This window comes from Gymnoscopelus braueri, assembly GCF_963280865.1.
Source record: "Gymnoscopelus braueri genome assembly, chromosome: 10".
NCBI lineage: Eukaryota > Metazoa > Chordata > Actinopteri > Myctophiformes > Myctophidae > Gymnoscopelus > Gymnoscopelus braueri.
The window spans coordinates 5,752,336-5,769,425 of record NC_137611.1 but is presented as its reverse complement, the minus strand read 5'-3'; the positions used below and the strand labels follow the sequence as shown (position 1 = coordinate 5,769,425).

At 40.3% G+C, this 17,090-nt stretch overlaps 1 protein-coding gene across 4 annotated transcripts in view; it reads left to right on the top strand.

The window, feature by feature from the left end:
* Positions 1-17,090, top strand: part of LOC308094129 (butyrophilin-like protein 2) — a 72,653-nt gene that overhangs the window by 1,493 nt on the left and 54,070 nt on the right. For 3 of the 4 annotated variants that reach the window (XM_080440601.1, XM_080440600.1, XM_080440599.1), the window contains exon 2: positions 176-517. In XM_080440601.1, coding sequence (XP_080296727.1) covers positions 176-517 — 342 coding nt within the window. Of the gene's footprint in view, positions 1-175; positions 518-11,704; positions 11,844-17,090 lie in introns of those variants that run through there. The other variant, XM_080440602.1, reaches the window with a different exon arrangement.

Genomic DNA, 17,090 nt, shown 5'->3' with positions numbered 1-17,090 from the left:
TGATCAAATGAAAGAGGAAGCTCTATTTAGAGAACACCCTGTTGAGAACATGAGTTGTGATTGAAAAGTGTGGCTGTTTGTAAACAACCAGCTGACTGACAGCAAATTACAGTATGAGTCCAGTGTGCATCATGAACTAACTGTTACTCCATGCTTCATTTGGATTTGTTTTAAGGACAATATCAGGTCATCGGGACTCAGGACATCCTGGTCAAAGTGGGAGATGAGGTGATCCTTCCATGTCTCATTAAACCACCGTTCAACATGAACCGGAAGACAGTGGAGTGGTCCAGACCTGACCTGGAGCCGTACCTCATACATCTCCTCCAAGATGGACATTACAAACATGACCAAGACCTGAACCTGTTGTACAAAGAGAGGACGTCTCTGTTTCCTGATCAGCTTCCTATTGGTAACATGTCACTGAAACTGTCCAAGGTGAAGCTCTCAGATGAGGGGACCTACAGATGTTCTGCCCCACAACTGCACATCTACACTTTGATCAAGCTCCTTGTTGGTAAGTTCAGTGTGGTGGATGGACAAATAACAAGGTAGAATAGAGCAAGAAAAAGTAGCTTTCATTAAACAAGACTTCTCAAAATCAACTCCTGACGTCTGGCAAGGCCTTTAACGTTATTAAGATAGAACTCATGGTAGAAGTAGCCTACATGAGACATTCATAGGGTGGTTCTGCTGTAGTTCTCAGTGGAACGCATGGAGAGAGCCTACATGTACGTAATTAATTATACAAAGATAAGAGAGGACCAAGCTGTACCCTAAACCATACATACCAGAGCGGGTCCATGTCAGCTTGACTCTATGATATTCAGAGTAGTAGTGGTAGATCTGTTCCTTTAGGCAAGCAGCACCATCACACTATTTAGTGATGAACTGTATGATTTATGTTTTATTGAGTGAGAGAGAGAGAGTGTTGGGGAGGTAAGGTAATCTTATAGCAAACATCTATTGTAACGACCTGCGAAGTCTAAACCAGATATGCCACAGTAGTCTGGCTATATTCGATAGTTTCGTCAAAGACTTAACCCTTCCCAAAGCATAATGGGACTATGCCTAAACAGAAATACCCCAGGTCGAGTGTAGCTGTGAAACTATGAGTATTCCGGTATAGGCAAAAACTACATGCACGTATTCTATTAATAATAGACACTGCGCGCACACACTCACCCATGGTCCACGGTGAGGAAGTTGAACCCACAGGTCCCTTGAAGAATTCAACTCTTACGACTTCTCTCATAGGAAAAAGAGTTTTATTTTAAACTATTGCCTTAAACTATTGCCATACCCATACAGGGTATGGCAATAGTATAAAATAATAAAAAAGGGAAAGGTAACATTTCTGGTAAAACAGACAATAGACCCCCAAGCTCTATCTCCGCGTCTTCAATCTAAGGTGCCCGGCACAGACAGAAAAATATCCCCAGATTCACTTAATTCAACCAAGATACGGGCTTGCCTAGAATTCTTGATTGAATGTTAAATCTGGATAATATTCCTCAATTCCTGCAAAATACCTGGTCATTGACAACATATCACCAGAGTCAGATCTGGAAAATATCTATCATTCCCATGCAATAGGCTACCTGAGATAAAAAAAATGACCCAGCAATCGGTAATGCTAGAAGCTGACAAAATTCTCTGTTTATTCAACCAGATTATGGGCAATGCCAAGGTCCCAGTCGAATACAGCAGAATTCAATATCGCTCCAAACAACCTCGTTGCAGTCTGGTCACCAAGATAATCTAGAATATTGGGGGGGGGGGAGGAATATGGGAGAAGCTCCGTACAAGGCTATGTCCCTCGCCCGATCGTAAGTCGGGGGAACATACTCACACCTCATACGCACAATAGGCTCCTCTACCAACCAACCCCCCGAACAGAATTATACAGCAGTATTTATACAATTTGATTACATCCGACAAGCCTAATATGGCCTTCCTTCCCCAGAAGTCCCCCATTGCAGCTAACACCATATTAACGGGTCATAACATACAGTACGTTGTCAGAAACAGCAAGTCATTGTTAAGAGGAAGTTATGGTGTAGGCCGTTCTGATGCAATCATGTCTGGCGGACCTCGGGCCCGCTCATCTTCATCATGGGGAACAGGATGTGGGTCAGATCCACACCCACGAAGAGCCAGTCTCTTCGACACCCTCTCTTGGCATCTGGCACACATTCGGTCTTCCGCTTAATATCCTCGTTATAATCTCGAGGCCTCCCCGGGTCCATCGGAGAGCGATTAAGAGTATAGAGTCATCTCATCAAATACATGGATTCCAAAATGTGAGAACTCACACAGTCATGGATAAGGACTCAATATATAGCCTACTTTACCTAATGCATGAAAGGTTAGCAAACTTGACATGCCGGGAGTACACAATTTATTTTCATATATGCAAATACACTGGGCCATGGGCCATGGGCCATCCATTCATTGTCATCTTATTTTTTGGATTCATACGAATGATGTGTACACTTGACGTAGCCATCCAAAAATCCAACTCTGGCCCCCTGACATAAGACATTATGGACCTAGTTGGATTTTTGGCCACCCTCACCCATGCAATCTGTATCCACACACGGGGTCCCTCAGCTGCTTCTCGGTAGGGCCCCATCGGTGTGTAGACCGCCATGGGTTCTGATCTGAGAGTGTAGGCTATTTGTTGCTCTTGCAATCTTTTTCATTTTGGATCCTTCCTTTTAAACCTTCATACACGGCAATCAAACACACCCATTTCTACAATGGCTGCAGCCACACTGCAGGCGTCACTTGGATGCATCAAAACCTGTGGACGCATCTCTCAGAGCTCGATTTTGGAGCGTTGACGCGTGGCACAGACCATCTGAAATGAGTTGGGCCATGTGTAAAGGTAACCTCTTGTAATTTTTTATTTTCTCTTTATGCGCGTCAATGACACTTGCATTAGTGACGCTTTCAGTGTGTCACGGTCTTAGAGTCCGAAATACACCTTTTTGCTGTTATGCAGCTTTTTAAGATTCTGTGCTGGGCGGATCACAGTTAACTGCGACCTCAGCACCATTCTGCATAGTTACAATTTAACTAGGACCAATGGGGTATCCCCCTAAGTTCCATGCCTTCTAGGTTCAACTGCTGAACTGCAGTCGTCTCTGTACTTGGAGTCAACAGATTCAACTCCTGAACAACAGACAGATTGTGCTGGAAAAGGAACACAGATAGATGCTCAACTCTCCCCATATAACCATTCATGTGTATGTTGTTTTCTCTCATTCTGGGCTCATTATACTGTAAGGCCACAGTGTTGTTGTAGTTGGACATTGTAAACTTCAACCTCAGATTGGCTCAACCTTTGATAGGCCAAGGTCAACAGAAATGGGGCATGAGCACACAGTTTTCCAATCAGATTTAAAGCCTTGAATAATATATTATGCTCTGTCATCAGCCAGTACAGCTGCTCGCCCCTTCCCTCCTTTACGAGGTCCAGTCTTTGAGCACTGTCACTTGCCTGGTCATGACAACAGGGTGAACATAGCCAGAGTCTCACACACTAATAGCCAGCCATGATGGGACACACAAAATAAATGCCCTGCATTATGCTTGCAGCCATAGCATGTGCTGTTGGCATCCATATACTATTGTGTTCAGACTACAACCTAAGCATGGACAGGCAAACTAAAACCGGCCAACATCACCCAATATGAGACACTTTTATTTATTTTTAAATTAACTTTAGAAATTGTTGTCACTGTCTCAGTGAACTTTATCTTGATGCAAAGGAAACAGGTTCCCCTCTTGACTTCGCTTTACACCCACTCTACGTATGAGGAACGCTGGTCGTGAGGAAACCACAAACTTCCTGTCTGCCTTAGACAGCTGCATCTCAAAAACCCACTGCTTGTCTGAATTATACCTTTCAGCAGCTTTGAATACAACGGCGATTAATTTAATTAGTGTGGTTGCCCTAACAGGGCAACCAGACTATAGTAATCCTCCGGCTTTATTCTTCTTCTTCATATTGTAGATAAACTTTAGTTTAGACCGTCTCTCCTCCCACAGTTTTTATCCCCCAATGTCGTGCCATATGTCAAAATGACCGTCTTGACTGGGAATCGTGCGCTTGTATTTTGCTAAGAGATTGGTTAAATAGTTTAATTGATATTGATTTATTAGTGCATTAAATTTCCCCATCCGCTTCAATGAAAAAGTGAAAAAACTCAAATTCAAGTATTTTTTTCTCAGAAACCGTAAGAGCTAGAGTTACCAGATTTGGAGGGGAGGTTCATAATTTAGTCCAAAATTATTGAAAAAAATATTACAGTAATCGGCCACATGGTGGCGCTATAACAGCCCCCTTTACGTTTTGGCCTATAACTCTTCAACCGTATGTCGTAAAATCAAAATGTCTTTTTCCCTGGATTTCTTGGGTCACGACGCATCTCCCCATATAGGCCACGCCCATTTGCGTCAGGATAGATTTTCCGCCATTTTGAATTTTCTTCAAAACACACTTTTAGCTCCTCCTCCCATATATTTTGTCCAAATTTCACAAAAATCGGTACACATGATCTCTGGACCCATGCAATAATCTGGCCCAAAACAGAATTTCGATAGTCTATACCGTTCGTCCGTAAATGGCTTCCAAAGTTAGCGGGAGGGGCCCGTTTTACAAAAAGCCCACAAATCACGAACAAAACGTCCAGTCAATCCCAAATTTGAATCACATGTCAAGTGTGGTTTACTCAACAAATCCCCAAAAGAATTTCCACTTTGATCCATAGGGGGCGCCACAAATGCTCAGAATGTAACCGTTTGATGCAAAAACCTTATTTTGGGGGGATCAATCCTCTCAAAATGAAACGCAAGTGATCTCAGGAGTTACGTGACAATGTAATTGGCACAGCCTCCGACGGTATTCCTCCCAGCGTATTCCTCGAGTCCCGGCGGCAGCGACCCGCGACTAGCGTCGGTGCAACCACACTCTGCAATTGCCCTGAATTGCGACGCGTCTAGTTATTATTATTATTCCCCCCGTTTTTTGGGTCATTTCAATGGAGAAATGCCATTTAGTGACGTCATAATGCATAATGCCATTCTAGTGAATGGTAATACCATTCTAGTGACGTCATAATACTGATGTCATTGTATTATGACCCTACTATAACACTACTAACACTATCAATACTCAATACCAGCTCAACATTCTTAGCGATCCCACGCTGTTTCTTCAGGAACAGTACTTTCTAGTTATTATTATTGTCTCCGCCAGGCCGAAAGGCATGGCGAGAGAGTATGTTTTGCCCCCTATCCGTCCGTACGTCCGTCCGTGTGTGTGTGTCCTGTCTGTCCGTTAGCAGCTAATCTCCGGCACCGTTGGCCCGGTCGCTGCAAAACTGTGCACACCCACTCCCTGGATGCCAATTCAGAACCTCTGCTCCACGTTTTTCACATGGGCCTGTCATAGCGCCGCCAGGAGGCCAATTTGTGCAAAACCCAGTTTTTTCCATTACTCCTACAGCTTATCCAAACGTCATGCAAATCGGTACACAGTATCTCTATAGTCATGTGATCAACCCGGATCTGTCCCATTTTTGGGCGGTGTAGCCGCCCCTATAAGTGTGGTTGGGACACCTCATTAGTATTAGTTTCCTGCACTGTGATTGGCCCACTTGGCCCACTTTCCTGTACTGTGATTGGCTGACTCTGGCTGACTCTATTCAGCACTGTGATTGGCTAGCGAGACACATGATGACATTAATAACCTATAAATAGGATAATGCACTTCCAAAAATCATTTTTTTTTGGAAGTGAGCTTCCATCTCTATGATGACCACTGTGATGACCACACCGCCCACTTCACACTGGGTGTGATTTTTCATATTCCATCATCATTGGCTAAGGTTGGCTTCCAAAGTTTGCAGGATTGGTCCGTTTTGAACAAACTGCCTCAAATCATGAACGCAGCTTGCTATTTCCATAAAATTGCACACGCACATTCCCACTAGACCGAGGAATAAATGCCACTTGAAATTTTTCAAATCAGCCTCATGGTGGTGCTATAACAGGCCAATTTGCATTTTTAACTATAACTGCACCGATCTGCGTGAAACTTTGCACGCACACTCCCTAGAGGTCAAGGAAAAACATCTGCACTGCATTTTTCACATCTGCTTTTTACAGCACCACCAGGAGGCCGACTTATGTAAAATACATTTTTTGGAGATTATTCCTTCAGATTCTGTCCAAAAAACACGCAAATTGGTACACAGTATCTCCATAGTCATGTGATTCTGTGGATCTGTCCGATATTTCATATTCCATCCTATTTGGCTTACAGTGGCTTCCAAAGTTTGCAGGATTGGTCAGTTTTGAACAAAATGCCTCAAAACATGAACGCAGTGTGCGATTTCCGTGAAATTTTGCATGCAGATTCCGACTAGGCCGAGGAAGAAATGCCCCCCTTTTCACATTCACATTGGCCTGTTATAGCGCCACCAGCAGGTCTAATTTAGCTAAACAAATTTTTGGAACAAAATGCCTCAAATCATGAATGCAGTGTCCGATTGCTGTGAAAGGCCTAAGAAGAAATGCCACCCTTTTCACATTGGCCTATTATAGCGCCACCAGGAGGCCACAATAACCTGCCTGACCTGGCGGAGACTTGTGCTCCGAGGAGCACTTTTTCTAGTTAGTTATGTACACTTTCACAGTCAATGATTTGGGGATTAAAAAACAATTTCACAGTTTTTCGCACTGTGCTGAAACGATCAGTGACAACGTTTTCTCTGGCGACCAGGCTGAGTCATTCATTATAATTTTTAAATAATTTTCAGCCTGAGTTTCCATTTGCTCCTGTTAAAACCACTAAACTATCCCTCCAGCACTTTCATTATCTTGTTTGGTAACAAAATATGAATTTTGCTAAAGCAACGCTACATAACTTTCCTCTTCTTACCCAGATTTATACCCGGTTTCCCGGAAATGTTTTACCATTCAGCTAATGGAGCCTGTCTGCTTGCTCAGGGGACAAATTCAATCTTAACCATCACGTTATATTGTATTAACATACTACTCTACCATAGAGATTGGACAAAATAACATTTTATTCATATCAAAAAAGTTACTTAGTGAGGCTTTAAACACATTTTAATGAAGATTATTACAAAGCACAGTGTTCTATGAAGCTCTGAATCAACTAAATACAGTTGTTCCAACTAAAATTAGATATAAATAAAGTACTCACATGTTATTATGTAGGATGATGCAAATGTCATCTTGACAAACTGACTGACAAAGTGACTGAGTGAGAGCGAGGTGGTTTGACACATACGTAAAGACCTACGTACAGACCCCTCTGCTGCTAGATGGCTGATGGGTCCATTTCCTTTTTGGTAAGATGCTCAGCCACACACACGCACGAAAGCATGCACACGCACACGCACACACACACACACACACACACACACACACACACACACACACACACACACACACAGCCTAATGCCTGCCCTGCTATACATAAAGATGTAGACCTGGCATCCTATAGTCTATAGTGTGTGCGTGCGTGCGTGCATGATGCGTGAGCTGGCTGCACAGGCACTGTACAGGGGCAGCAGCAGAAGATATTGATTGATTGATGAAGTTTATTTAGTAAGACATGAGAATAGTACATGACAGTACATAACAGTACATGGAAGTACAAATTCACAATACAAGGTCTACTAAACTGGAACTCTCATTAAGCACTAAGCTTGTTTAAGATGAGAACCCCATGCACACAAATCATGATGAAATATAAGAGGCAGATAGATATACACACTACTATACAGAATGTCATACAATCAGCTTTCAGTTTACTGGTATGAAGAGAGAAAAATAAAATATATATATACACAAAAGAGGAAAATGAAGGAGGGGGGGGTAGGGGGGTAGGTTAAGACTTAGACAGGGGCCATTTTCAAATTGCAGCCTCCTGAAGGTGTATCTTTAGGGCAGTTTTGAAAGTGAGTAGGGTTTTACACTCCTTTACTCCTTTTGGTAGGGCATTCCACATTTTTGATGAATAGCATGAGAACGAGTTCATTCCCTTAGTTGAGCCAAATCTGGGTTGAACATGATTTGTAGAGCTGCCTCTGGTGTTATGATCATGGACTGCATTAACATTTTGGAAGTATTTTGACAAATACAGGGGGATCCCAATGTTGTGGTGTATCTTGAAGACCAGGCCCATAGCAAGTTGCTGTACTCTGTCCTCAACCCTAAGCCATCTAACCTGACACCGTCAAATGGAAGAAGCTTGCGACACACATTTGTTTCACAGCCTACTTCCCATCTGAGACTCCGGTCGCAGAATCGATGACAGACAGTTTTTCTTTTTTTCAAGCTACTAGGCAGGTGATTGGATGATCCCGCCCCTAGCAGCCGCTGATTGGTTCGGACACGCAGTGTTCGGCCATCTCTACTCCCTGCGCAATCCCAGACCTCCCTGAAATCAAATGCAAATGAGATTTCCGGAGGGAGGGGGTTTACCAGGCTATAAGCCATCCAATCCTAGCAAAATGAGCAGGGGTTAGATGGGTTTTGTGATTGAGGCCAAGAAGTAGCCTTACAAGTTTGTTTTGGGATGTTTGGAGCCTTGTTTTTAAGGCCTTGGAGGTGTTGTGATACCATGAAGTGCATGCATAATCATAATGACCTTGAATGAGGGCCCCTGCAACAATTTTCAGAGTATTCTTACTGACTAGACGATCAATCCTCCACAAAAAGCGTGTTGTTTGGTTGACATTTTTGATCACTTTTTCGGCGTTTTTGTTACCAGAGAGGTTTTCCTCCAAGATGGAGCCCAGGTAGGTAATTTCATCCTTTCTTTTGATGACATCATCACCCACTTTGATCGTGAAACTCTCTACCTTGCTAAGGTTAGGACTGGACCCAAAGAGGATGGATTCAGTTTTACCCAGGTGTAATGAAAGTTTGTTGTCAGAGAGCCAGATGCAGATCTTGTTGAGTTCGGAGCTGAGAGTTTTCTCAACCTGCTGCCTGTCCCTGTCCGAGACTAGCAGGGCCGAGTCATCTGCGAACAGGAACAGTTTGCAGTTGCAGGCTGATGACATGACATTCACATATATCAGGAACAGTAAAGGTCCTAGTATACTTCCTTGTGGGACACCACAAGTCACAGGGAGGGGGGGGGGGACTGGGTGCCGTTTACTTCCACCACTTGCTCCCTCCCTTCCAGGTAGGATCTCATCCAGTTCACTGACATATCATAAAAACCTATTGCTTTGAGCTTATTGATCATAATTGGGTGATTAACGGTGTCAAAGGCCTTCTGGAGGTCCAGCATGACCATGCCGCAATATTTGCCCTTGTCGACATCTTGTTTGATAGAGTCGTTCAAATAGATAAGGCATGTGTCAGTGGAGTGGTTTGTTCTGAAGCCAGATTGGAATTTGTAGATTAGATTTTTTTTCGGCAAGATACTTATCGACCTGTTCATAGACTATTTTTTCCATGACTTTCGAGATGGAGCTAAGAATAGAAATAGGGCGGTAGTTGCCAGGGTCTAATTTGTTTCCTTTTTTGTACAGAGGGGTCACCCTTGCTTTTTATGAAATCGTTAGGGACCCGTCCCTGTATGATGGAGAGGTTTATTATGTGGGTAATGATTGGAGCAATGGAGGCGGCTGAGTCTTTTAGAAATTTGGCGGGGATATTGTCGAGGCCTGTGGCTTTGTGTTGATGAAGAGCATTCAATTTTTTAAACACCTCCTCTGTTTTCACAGGGGAGAGTTTAAAATCATCTTTGCGTACACCCTGTTTTTCGTAAAATGAGTCAACATACTCCTCACCATAGCACCCAGAGTGAGGGGGTAGTTTTTCAACCAAATCTGAGGTTATGGTCGTGAAGAATATGTTGAGGATTTTACTCACTTCATGTTTGGATGTGAAGAGAGTGTCATTCACCTTGAGGCTTATGTTTGTAAACCTGGTTTTCAATTTCTTGCTGCAGCCTAGTAGGTTGTTGAATAGCTTCCAAAGCTCTCGTGGTTTGCTTTTATTTTCCTCAATTTTGTCATAGAGGAAACTTTTTTCTGCTAATAGGAGCATGCCATTAACCTTGTTTCTTAGCTTGTTTCTTTCTTTTTCAAGTTTAGCTACGTGGGATTCGAGACCCTTGTTAAAACACCTGGCGAGTTTGATCCTACCTTTATGAAGCTCAGAACACTTTTTGTTTCTGACTTTCATGGCAGTAAGGATGTCCGAATTCATCCATGGTACACTCCTCCCTTGCTCAATAATGTAGCCTAAAATGTAGGCTAAAATAACCAGCTCCAACAAAATTCAAGAGACTTTAGTAATGACATTTAATGTTTATCCTACTTGCAACGTCCATTGCACTCCTTGTAAACAAACTGAGTTTGAAACGTTGCCATGTTCAAAAGAGTATCAGGAAACCAACTTCTCAGACAAAAGTAATAGTATTCCATGGAAGCAGATAGGAACAACACTAAGCATTTTAAATCCCTTTAGCGAGAGTAAAACCACATAAGTATTTATGACATGATATATTGATATGACATATGACATATTATATTATAGAGTTTATGACATGAGGTAATTTTGTTGCCTTGAATATGGTAATTGAAAGGCGGTAATTGAAAGACAAAGATTTGCTTTTTTGTCTTGAAAATAATGAAAGGCAGACAAAATGATGATGTCTGTTTTGCATAGCTCAACTCACTCAAGGACCCCTACATTAATATGTATTTGACTGTGGACCCCCATCTGAAAAATATGTGTGCCAAGGAACCCCATACGAAATTTGTGTTGTTATAATGTTTCAAGGATTCCAAAATGTTCTACTATTTTCAAGATTACTTGAAGTGATTAAATAGATGTTTATGATATTTATAAATTATGCTGGGGACCCCCTGGAACCCCCCCAAGGACCACTTTGAGAACCAATACCATAGGGTGTAGGAAAATCACCTTTAAAAAAAAATCAAACCGCAATTTCCCACAATTTCACCGCATAAATTCACATAAAACCCCGCATATTCCATCAAGGATTTTTCCTCACGTTTTTCTGGAGGGTCTAGTTTGTTGTAAAGTAATTTCTTCACTGTTCCTCTGAGGGGAGAATGCCCTGCCTGATGTGTGTGCGGGGGTGGTTAATGAAACATGAAAATGACAATCGCTGTCCTTTTTCATGATCTCATTCATTTAATGTCTATGTCTATGATGTATATATGTATGTATTTATATTATATATATATCACACACACACACACACACACACACACACACACACACACACACACACACACACACACACACACACACACACACACACACACACACACATTACATTAAAAAAACATGACTACTAAGAAGAACGCACACAACAGTCACTCACAGCAGGTTGCCGATCCGGTCTGGGTCTAAACCAGATACGGAAAGGGTGCGTGCGTTTAACGTGTAGAAGCATATCACCAGATATAGAAGGCGGGCTCTAGACCGGATCTCACCATAGAGTTACAGGATCTCACTGGTCAGGTTGGAATGAAAACCTCCGCTATTGTTGGAAAGCCTGGTTTGAGAGGTTACAGCGACATCTGCTGGCTCACAGTGTAATAGGTCACAGATGAAATCGAAAGTAATTTGAGTTTTTATGTAAAAACAAAGTTTAATCTGAACTCTTCAGGAGGAACAACGAGACAAGATGGCGGCTCGCTCTGTCTCTTACCGTTACTTCCAAGTCACTCTGTGGACTCTGAAGTCATGGATGGTGATTTATCTCTACATGCTATGGACCAGCTGTTGTTTCAACACATCTGTGTCAGGTTGGTACAAAGTTCACGTTTATTACAAATCTGGCTGGCAAAAACCGTCAGAAACGTCTGTCCTAAACAGAATATATATGTATATGTTGTTCGTCCCAATGGGTTACATGTAGTAATTGGTCGCATTTGGCAGTTTTGTGTGACACTGTAGTATGATAAAGTATATAAATTAGCAGGGGCGGATTAACCCTTCGTGGTGCCCGTGGAGCGTTTTGTCAAGGGGGGGGGGGGGGGCGGGGGGGCTGCTGCGCGGAGCCCTGCTTCTAAATTTCGCCGTTTGGTGCCCCCCCCCCCAGGTTGGCCACCACTGTAAATTAGTACAGGGCAACGTGACGAAAAAAACTAAAAAGTGGAAGTATGGAGTTTTTGACTGACAGTGACGATATAACACGACTGTCATGGTATGACAGTCGTGTTTCAGGGCTAGTGACGATACAACTTGCAGTTACAGACAGGGTTTCATACACTGGCTAAATATGCTGTTGACGTTTCATTTTATGTAATAGAAAATCTGAATCTGAGAAAAAGTCAAACAATTAAATGTTTTATCCTTCGATCCTCTGTTCCTCATGTATTCCTACACACCCAGAAAATGGCGTCAAATAGTGATGTTACAGTCAGGGCCGTGCTTAGGGATTAGGAGGCCCTAGGCAAACCCCAGTATGAGGCCCCTGGGTCGGGACCCATATGTGGGTCGCGGACCAATTTTTAAGGGTCGCGAGTAAATACCCCTTTATTTTTTGTTCCCTACATTTTGTTTTTAATTATTGCAAAAAATTATTTATTTATTTTACAAAAATGTATAAATGAAGAAAAAAAACATGAGTTTAAAACAAACTCAACGTTTTACAAAATCATTTTATGAAAATCAAAAAAAGGAATGAAAATAGCAGATCGAGCTATAAAGTTTTTTTTCCAAATATTTTTGAGAAATTGGGGATTTTAAACATTGTGCAGTGCACAGGGAGCAATTAGGGGTTAGGAGTCTTGCTCAGGAACACACTGCTGGCCTGGCCTGGAATCGTACCTGGGACAACCAGGGCCACTAGTTCCTCAGGCGGGCTCACTAACCACTCATCTATGGCCAACTCAGAATTAGGTTGAGAGGGAAGCCACTTAATTATATTTAGAAATATAAAGAGAAAGAGAGTTTCAAACTTTCAAAAGTTTATACCAAGCTAACCTATAATAATAATAATAAGGAATTGCATTTTTATGGCGCTTTTCTAAGTACTCAAACATACTATACAAACTTAAGGTAACCTCTCCTCTCACACACTAAATGCATTATGTCTGTCTGTCTGTCTGTCTGTCTGTCTGTCTGTCTGTCTGTCTGATTATTCTATTCCAATCTAATCTCACTACTTCATCAGAAGTTAAATTCATAGTGAAGTGTTATGAAATTAAATAATATCACATATATCTCACTCTCTTTCTCTCCAATGGAGGAATGGTGGCATTCAATTTGAAGTGAAACATACATTACCATGTCAAAGCCAACATGTGTGGCTGTCTGAAGTTTCTTTTGGCTAATGTGTGGCTATTGTTCTCAGGTTTCAGCTACAGATCACCTGAGAGCCCAACATTTTCACATTGTAATTAGCTATATGTTTTCTGGTTGCAATCATTTATTTGATTAAACCTTTTTGAAGGAAATCATTGGTTTAAAAGAGGTAATGGAAACTCAAATGAATTCTGATATAACCAGTAGCAACATGTTTTTGAATGCCAAATTCTCAAGGGAAGAGGTACAAAATGCAATAGACAAATGTAAAATGAAAAAAGCTACTGGAATTGATGAAATTTCTAATGAGGTGCTGAAGTCACCAAGGTTGTTTAATGTTTTATTTGAATTGTTTCAGTGTTGTTTTGACAGTGGTATCATTCCTACACAATGGAACAAGAGTATCATTAAACCTATTCCAAAGTCTTCTAAGAATGACCCAAAATTACCACTCAGCTATAGGGGTATAAGTCTTATTAGCTGTATATATAAACTGTACTCTTCACTTTTAAACAGTAGACTTGTAGACCATCTTGAGAGGACAGGTTTGCTTGTTGATGAGCAAAATGGCTTTAGAAAAGGAAGAGCATGTATTGATCATATATATGTAGTCTCTACTATTACACATACAAGAATTAAGCAGAATAAATCCACCTTTGCTTGTTTTATCGATTTCAAGAAGGCGTTTGATTGGATTAATAGAGATTTTCTACAGTATAGGTTGTTAAAATCTGGAGTCAATGGAAATTTTTATAATGCCATCAAGTCTCTTTACCAAGCACCTGTTGCCTGTGTTCAGATTAATGAATACAGAACTGGATGGTTCCCTCAACAATTTGGGGTGAAACAAGGAGACATTTTGTCTCCAACATTGTTCTCAATTTATGTGAATGACTTAGCCCTTAAAATTAAGGATTCTGGCTTGGGAATAACTGTTGATGATCAAAGTTTAGACATATTGTTGTATGCCGACGACATAGTCTTACTTGCTGAACATGAGAGCGATCTGCAGTTAATGCTGAACATTGTTGCAGAATGGTGTTGGAAATGGAGACTGGAGGCAAACCAGGAAAAAACCCAAATAGTACACTTCAGACAAAAATCACTACAGAGAAGTTCAGCTGTGTTTAATTTTGGGTCAATAAGGTTGTCATATACTGACCAATATAAGTATCTTGGATTGACATTGGATGAGCACATGACATTTAATGATGCTGTGGGTGTCCTAGCTCAGTCAGCGGGCAGGGCACTGGGCTCTGTCAGGAACAAAGTTAAACACTGTGGTAATTTAGGATTCAACACCTATACACAACTCTACGAATCAGGGGTATGTTCGGTGTCTGACTATGCTTCTGGGGTTTGGGGTTTCCGGGAACATACAAGTTGTAACACTGTGCATCATAGAGCTATTAGATCCTTTTTGGGAGTCCATAAATTGACTCCAGTGTTGGCAATTAACGGGGATATGGGATGGGAACCTCCAAGCATCAGACACAAATGTGAAATGGTTCGGCTTTGGAATAGGCTTGTGAAGATGTCTGACCAGAGACTGACAAAAAATATTTTTAACTGGGATTTTAGATTTGGTCACTCTTGGACAAAAGAATTGAGATCTTTATTTTATTCAAATGATTTGTTTTTTATTTTTCAAAATAAGTTAATATGTGACGTTCACAAAATTAGAAGTACAATGTTTTCCAGATATAAAGAGCAATGGTGTATTGATAGATGGTATAAGCCCAAGTTACGAACCTATTGTCTCATAAAAGACAGATACATTGTAGAACCGTATGTAAAGTATAATTTAAGCAAAAGGCAACGATCTCTATGTGCACAAATACGGTCAGGAACACTACCATTGGCTCTGGAGACTGGCAGGTTTAATGCCACTCCAGAGGAAGAGAGATATTGTATGTTTTGTGAACTTGGGGAAATTGAAAATGAGGTACACTTTTTGTTTTATTGCTCAAAGTATGATGATATAAGAGAGATATTTGTTAATAAGATGTCTTCTATTTGTGAAAATTTCCTTGAGTTGGATGATTATGAAAAATTTGAGTTATGTTTTGTTAAAGGAGCTTTTGTTGTGGCAGACTTTATTTGTCAAGCTTGGGAGAGAAGACAGAACAGTCTGTATAATTCTGAGGTATAATTCTGAGATGTAATTGAATGTACTACGTGAAATACATTGTAAAACATGCTATAAACGTAAAATGGTGTCTTATAAACCCATGAGGGTTGGGCGCTTTGTGTGCAGGACACAGAAATAAAATTATCTATCTATCTATCTATCTATCTATGCTAAAAGCAGAAGTTAACATTTATTTGTACATTCATTGTTTTGCTTCACTTTTGGAAAGCTGTTTATTTATATATTATTTTAAATAATTATTTGAGGAGATATTATGGGGCCCTCTGACTGTTTGGGGCCCCATGTTGGATTTTTTAAGGGCCTCAGATGGAATGGAAAGCTGTTTATTTATATATATTTTTTAATAATAATTTGAGAAGATCTCATGTGGTCCCCTGATTGTTTGGGGCCCCATGTTGGATTTGTTAAGGGCCTCAATGGATTGGAAAGCTGTTTATTTCTATTATATATATATATATATATATATATATATATATATATATATATATATATATATATATATATATATATATATATACATATATATATATATATATATATATATATATATATATATATATATATATATATATATATATATATATATATATATGTGTGTACAAAAAATGTTAAATAAATAAAAAATAAGGTTAGGTTTAGACATAGTTTTAATGAGGTTAAGGTTAGGAATAAGGTTAGGTTTAGACATAGTTTTACTGAGGTTAAGGTTATAATAACGTTAGGTTTAGGCATAGTTTTACTGAGGTTACGGTTATAATAAGGTTAGGTTTAGGCATAGTTTTACTGAGGTTAAGGTTATAATAAGGTTAGGTTTAGGCATAGTCTTACTGAGGTTAAGGTTAGGAATAACGTTAGGTTTAGGCATAGTCTTACTGAGGTTAAGGTTAGGAATAAGCTTAGGTTTAGACATAGTTTTACTGAGGTTAAGGTTAGGAATAAGGTTAGGCATAGTTTTACTGAGGTTAAGGTTAGGAATAAGGTTAGGTTTAGGCATAGTTTTACTGAGGTTAAAATAAGGTTAGGTTTAGGCATAGTTTTACTGAGGTTAAGGTTATAATAAGGTTAGGTTTAGGCATAGTCTTACTGAGGTTAAGGTTAGGAATAAGGTTAGGTTTAGACATAGTTTTACTGAGGTTAAGGTTATAATAAGGTTAGGTTTTGACATAGTTTTACTGAGGTTAAGGTTAGGAATAAGGTTAGGTTTAGACATAGTTTTACTGAGGGTAAGGTTATAATAAGGTTAGGTTTAGACATAGTTTTACTGAGGTTAAGGTTAGGAATAAGGTTAGGTTTAGACATAGTTTTACTGAGGTTAAGGTTATAATAAGGTTAGGTTTAGGCATAGTTTTACTGAGGTTATGGTTATAATAAGGTTAGGTTTAGGCATAGTCTTACTGAGGTTAAGGTTAGGAATAAGGTTAGGTTTAGACATAGTTTTACTGAGGTTAAGGTTAGGAATAAGGTTAGGTTTAGACATAGTTTTACTAAGGTTAAGGTTATAATAAGGTTAGGTTTAGACATAGTTTTACTGAGGTTAAGGTTATAATAAGGTTAGGTTTAGGCATAGTTTTACTGAGGTTAAGGTTATAAT